Raw genomic sequence first — 6,286 nt, 5'->3', positions numbered from 1 at the left:
ACTGAGCCATCTCCCCGGCCCCTAGATTACAGTTTTTTTTTTTTTTTTTTGTTTTGTTTTTTAAATAGATTACAGTTTTAATTCTACTCTGGTGTTTGCTAAATTTAGAAAATAAACTTCCTACTTCCTCTATTTGTATAGATTTTTTGAGACAAGGTCCCACTATGTCTATGAACTTGTTTGTGTAACCCAGGCTGGCCTCGAACACACAGCCTCAGCCTCCTGACTGCTGGGATTTCTGCCTCATTTTTAAAGAGAACGTTCCAGAGAAATATTTTCTCTTATTGTTATGTAAGTTTGGTCCCTGTTAAAAAAATTGGTCATCCACCAGTGTAAGCAGTATATTGTCTCCCTAGTGGAAGAACCTGAAAGAGTAAATAAAATCTGAAAGGAACAATAGATACAGTGAAAGGAAAAGAAAATGCTCAAAAGGAATGAACAGTTGGGATGAGGGAAAGGGGAAAAGAAAGAAAAAAAGGAACGGGAAAAATGCATGCATGTATGTATATACACAGGTAGCTAAGATGATTGTACTAATTTCTGTTAGTTTTTTGAAGGTAGCAGTTAATGCTTGAAATTTTTATTTTGACCCATTTTACATGCTTCTTTCTGATAATCTGAGCAACTACGTTGAAGACAACATTGTGCAATGTAACAACCATTATTGAATACCTGTCATCTTGTTTTCTTTTTTCAAAATTGTGTTATAGTTTCTAATGTGTTATTATTTTCTATTCTCTTTAAAATAAAATTTTAAAAAAATAGTCAAGAGGCTTTTTTGCATTTCTGCCTGGTAAGCAAGCACAAGGCTCTGAGTTGATTCTTTTATTTTTATTTTTATGAATTTACTACAGGGTCTACAGGATGTACAGGGTCTCACTACGTAGATTGGCCTTGTAGTGATTCTCCTGTTTTCAGCCTCCCAAGCGCTGGGATTACAGGCATGTGCCACCACACCCAGTCGCAATCGCCCTCTCTGCATGCCCTGGGGGCAGGGCTGCTATGGCATGCTGGGTATTGAATCCCGGCTGCTGTGCTCTGCCTAAGCAGGCGCTTTAGTCTGTTGAACTATCTGGCTGGCCCTTCTGAGTTGATTCTTGGCACCAAAAAAGAGGTTTTTTTGAGGTTCGTTGTCCTGTGATAATGAGTACTTCTGAGATACAAATCTGTTCTGGGCATCACTGTTCATTTTAATCATCTAATTAATGTTCTCCACAATGCAGTTTAAAATTTACTGTGTACTCTTATCATTCTCTTTGTAGCTTTTTCAAAGCCAACTTTGAATCTCATGTTGACATCTTTCTTTTGGATCAGTAAAGTTTATGACACCAAGTCTGTGCTATAGTTGTGCAAGAATTGTAAATGAAAACATTCATGTTATATACAGATTCTCAAGAATTGATTTCTTTGCAAAATTGGATTTAAAAGTATCTCCTTTACTACCCACTTTATCTGTTCCCTAGCTTTCTCTTTCCAGTCTCCAGGCCATCTCGTATATGTGAATTCACATATATGTTAACCTGTCTAGTCTCCACAAAAATATTTTTACCAGACCAGTGAATGATTTTTTATTCTTTGGTTCACAGACTCCTCTGATAATCGGATTAAAGTCAAGGACTTCTCATTGTAGAGAAATGCGAATACAAATTGAAACCTGAAATCTTTTTTGGTAGTACAGTGGTTTCTCACTTTTCATGGAGGTTATGTTTCAGACATCCCCACGATAAGTGAAAATGAGTGAAGCAGTGACATTATATTTATTTTAGTATTTATATATATTGTAAGGCTTTATGAATCCCACACTTATAAACCTTTCCCACACTTTTAAAAATACTTCTAATATTCTTATCCATTTTGGAAACTCGTAAACCTGTGTAATTTTAACAACATACATGTACTGGATGTTACTGCAGAATCCCATGATATAGCAGAAAATCCGTGATAAATAATTCATACTAATATTTTTTGAAAACCCGTGAGACAGCTAATCTCTAAAAGTCGAACTGAAATAGCGAGGGACTACTGTACTGGGATTAAACCCAGGGTTTTGTGTATGCTCCCCAGGTACTGTACCTCTGAGCTACATCTCTAGCCTTTTGATTTTTATTTTGAGACAGGATCTTGTAAAGTTGCCCAGATTGGCCCTGAACTTGTAATCTTTTTGCCTCAGCCTCGTAATTAGCAGGGATAATAGGTGTGCATCACCATGTTCAGCTGAGATCTAAAATTCTATAGAGATCTTGGACTAAAAAAACTCCCTGTTTCTTAAATCTCTTGTCATTTTAAGAATTTTTAAATTTTATTTTAATTTGAGAAGGAAAATGGTAACTTGGTAAATCTAGGTTGAAATTTTTCACAGTGAATGATTTTGTTTGAGTAAATTATTGTGTTGCCAATCTATACACTGTATATTGTTTGTTTGATTTGGTTTTTTTGAGACAGGGTTTCACTAGTCCATGCTGACCTTGAACTCACTGTATACCCCAGCTAGTCTTGAATTTGTGGTGATTCTCCTGTCTTAGCCTCCTGAGTGCTAGGATTGCAGGCTGGTGTCACCAAACCTGGCACATTGTACATATTGATCAGTGTGTATATTAATTTTTTTTTTTTGTGTGTGTGTGTGTCAAGCATGCTTTTCATTTACTTAGCATTTGTTTAATACTTGTTAAGTAGTTTAAGATGTCATTGAAGCATATATGTTTAATGCTTCTTTGTAACCTTAGTGTCTTTTTTGTCTTGTTTTTCTATTTAGTTTTTAACTAAGAAGGCTTACATTTCCTAAGTATAATAGGTGAACTGATTTCTCAAATTAAAACTACTCCTTTTTTTGTTTAAGGTACTGGAGATTGAACCCAGGGCCTTTGCATTGATCTGTATGCCCAGTTTTTTCCATTTTTATTTTGAGACATGGTCTCCCTGAATTTTGCTAAATTGCTCAGCTTGGTTTGGAATTTGTGATCCTTCTCCCTCAGCCTCCCAGAATTCTGGGACTACATGTTTGTGCCACCACTTTTGACTGATTTGTTTATTTCTTTTTTTTTTTTTTAAAGTGATGAGTTTTGCTATATTGTCCAGGTTGACCTTGAATTCGTTATGTATCCCAGGCTGGCCTGGAATTCATGGTAGTCCTAGTTTAGCTTTCTAAATGTAATTTCAAGCATTAGCCACCACATGTGGCTCTTCATTTGCTTGTTTATTTTTGAGACAGGTTCTCAACTGTGTAGCTCAAGCTGACCTTGAACTCACAGGGATCCTTTTGGGTCAGCCCTCCAAATGCTGGGTTCATAGGCACATGCTACATGCCTGGTTATTTGTTTATATTTAAACTGGAAGGTCATTTTTAAGTCCTTTTGTTTTGTTTTTTGTTTTTTTGACTCATTGTGACACAGGGTCTCATTGTACAGTTCAGACTGGCCTTGAGCCCAGGCTGGTTTCCAAGCCTCAGCCTCCAAATGCTGGGATTACAGGCAGGTGCCATCATGCCCAGTTTAAGTTCTCTGTCTTATTTCATTCTCATTAAAACATTTAGCAACTTTTATTTAATATATATGGGGTCTGGCTATGCAGTTCAGACTTGTAGTGATCCTCCTGTCTCAGCCTCCCCAGCACTGGAATTACAGGCAGGTGCCACCACACCCGGTTTTGACATCAGCACATCATGTCTGAGGTTCTGGGACTTGCACAGCATGCAGTACCAGGGATCAAACCTGGGTCCTTGCACTTGCCAGGCAGGTGCTTAGAGTGCCAATCTGTCTCTCCATCCCAACAACATATTAATATAATTAAAAATGTTTTCAAATTAGCCATCCTACTTAAATTGGAAAATTTTTCAGTCCATAAATTTTGTGATTTTTCCCTCCCTTAGGTGACCCAGAAGAATTAATGTTCCAATATTTTAAAAAGTTTGGGGATAAACCATGTTGTTTTACAGACCTGAAGGTGTTTGTTGACCTCTTGCCTGCTACGCAGTGTACAAAAGTGAGTACATTTGAGAGTTCTGTTGGCTTCCTCTATTTTTTGGAACTGGGGTAGGTGTGTGGAAATGGTAAGCCTGAGGCAGCAGTGCCTGCCCCAAGCAATGGAGCAGCCTAGACATGGAAGGTGTGATTTCTGATCAGGTGAGCCAGAGTGGGAATAACTCCCTGGCAGATGATTGTGATTCTTTTTGTTTTCATTATTTTATTTTGTGATGATTATGGATTTACATGCAGTGGTGGAGGTAACACAGAGTCCATTGGCCCTTTATCTATTGTGCTGTAGTGACAGTGTCTTGCATGACATAGTGCAGTAACATAATTAGGAAACTGACATAGATACACACCCTGGTGATCTCATTCAGATGTCACAAGTTTAACATAGTGGTCCCTCACTTATTGCAGAGGTTACATTCCAGAACCCCCCCATAAGTGAAAAAGGGTGAAGTAGTGATGTTATATGTGTTTTAAGGCTTTATAAACCCCTCCCACACTCTTATAAACCTTTCCCACACTTTTAAAAATACTTCTAATGTTCTTAACCATTTTGTAAACTTGTAAACTTACATAATTTTAACCACATACATATGCTGTACAGTACTGCAAAATCCCAGTGCAATAAATAATTTAGGTGAATTTTTTTTTTTTTTTTTTTTTTTTTTTTTTTTGTGGAACCGGGGATTGAACTCTGGCCCTTGCACTTGCCAGGGAAGCGCTTATTCCACTGAGCCATCTCCCCGGCCCTAGATGAATTTTTTTTTGAAAACCTGTAAAACAGTGAATCCATAAAAGTTGAACTGTGAACTTAGGAGGGACTACTGTAGATGCATGTTTGTTTGTATGTCTGTGTATCGTGCACGTGAGTTTTTGTGACTATCACCATAGGCAACATACAGAACAGCTCTATCACCAAATGCAACACTACCTTTTTATACCTGTGGCCATTTCTGTGTCCATCTTCCTTGTTACTTTTATCTCTGGGCAACTGCTAATACCGTTTTCTCTCTCTCTCTCTCTCTCTCTCTCTCTCTCTCTCTCTCTCTCTTGAGAATGTCTTGCTATATAGTTTAAGTTGGTCTTGACCTTACTATGTAGTCTAAACTGGCTTCAAACTTGTGATCCAGACTTGTGGCCTTGCTGTCTTTCATATTTTCTATTTTTCGTCTTTTTGAGACAGAGTTTCACTATGCAGTTCAGGCTGGCCTTGAACTGTCTTTGTAGCCCAGGCTGGTTTCAAACTTACAGTGATTCTCCTGCCTCATCCTTCTGAGTGCTAGGATGACAGGTGTGTGCCACCACACCCTGCTTGCCTCTGTGTCTTGAGTGGTGGGATTATAGCAATGTGCTACCAGACTGGTGTTGTTTTCTCTGGGAAAGTATTAATATGTTTTCCATTTCAGTCACTTTTAGAATGCTATGTAATTGAGTTCCATGCTGTGTGTACAGGTCAGCTTTTCCCCACACAGCTTTTTCCCCACACAGTTCCCTGGAGAGTCACCCATATCATTGCATTTATCAATGGTTCCACCCTTTTATTGCTGTATAGGGTTCCATTGAGTGAATGTGTTGTAGTGTCTTAAAACTTTTCTTTTATTGCTGAGACAAAATACCCAACATCCAAAATTAAGGAAGGAAGGCTTACTTTGCTCACAGTTTGTGAAGGTTTCAGTTCATAATCAGCTGGTTCCAAAGTAGAGTGGTATGGCAGAGGGACAGCATTTCATGGTGGTGGAAGACAGCAAAAGTAGCAAGGGCAAAAAAGAGAGGAGCTGAGAGAAGACTCTATATATATAAGTGCCGTGTGCTAACCGATTGCACCACAGGAGCTTCAAGAAGACTCTTTATGACCCTTATGTTATATGAAGGACAGTGTATTGTATATGGTAGGCTATGCACACTAGAGTGAGTACAGCACTCAACTCATAATCCCAGCATTGGACTGTGAATTAGACTTCACAGACTCTGGAAGCCTGCCCTCATGACTGCATGGGGCTTTGAGGAGACAGACACAAACCATAACGTGTAGCTTCTTTAGTCACCTGTTGGTAGGCATCAGGTATTTTTACTTTTTAGCTATTACAAATAAAACTGTTACAAACCTGTGAGTGGGGTCTTTTTGCATGATCATAAATCCCTGGGGAAAATACCCAAATAAGTATTTGCTACCTCTTAACTTTTAATGCAATGGCCAAGCTGTTTTCCATATTAAGTTATTTAACTAGCAGCATAAGAGTAATCCAGTTTCTCTGCATGACCACCTGGATTCAGTGTTGTCACTATTTTTATTTTTTATTTATTTTTTATTTATTTAT

The 6,286-nt window shown here is 38.2% G+C and overlaps 1 protein-coding gene across 2 annotated transcripts in view; it reads left to right on the top strand.

Annotated features, from left to right (window-relative positions):
• Positions 1-6,286, top strand: part of Naa25 (N(alpha)-acetyltransferase 25, NatB auxiliary subunit) — a 72,951-nt gene that overhangs the window by 25,112 nt on the left and 41,553 nt on the right. For both annotated transcript variants that reach the window (XM_023720581.1, XM_023720580.1), the window contains one exon: positions 3,866-3,978. In XM_023720581.1, coding sequence (XP_023576349.1) covers positions 3,866-3,978 — 113 coding nt within the window. The remainder of the gene's footprint in view (positions 1-3,865; positions 3,979-6,286) is intronic.

Source organism: Octodon degus, unplaced genomic scaffold (genome assembly GCF_000260255.1).
Source record: "Octodon degus isolate 3935 unplaced genomic scaffold, OctDeg1.0 scaffold00076, whole genome shotgun sequence".
NCBI classification, from domain to species: domain Eukaryota; kingdom Metazoa; phylum Chordata; class Mammalia; order Rodentia; family Octodontidae; genus Octodon; species Octodon degus.
The sequence above is the reverse complement of the archived record's forward strand: the minus strand, read 5'-3'. Positions and strand labels throughout refer to the sequence as shown.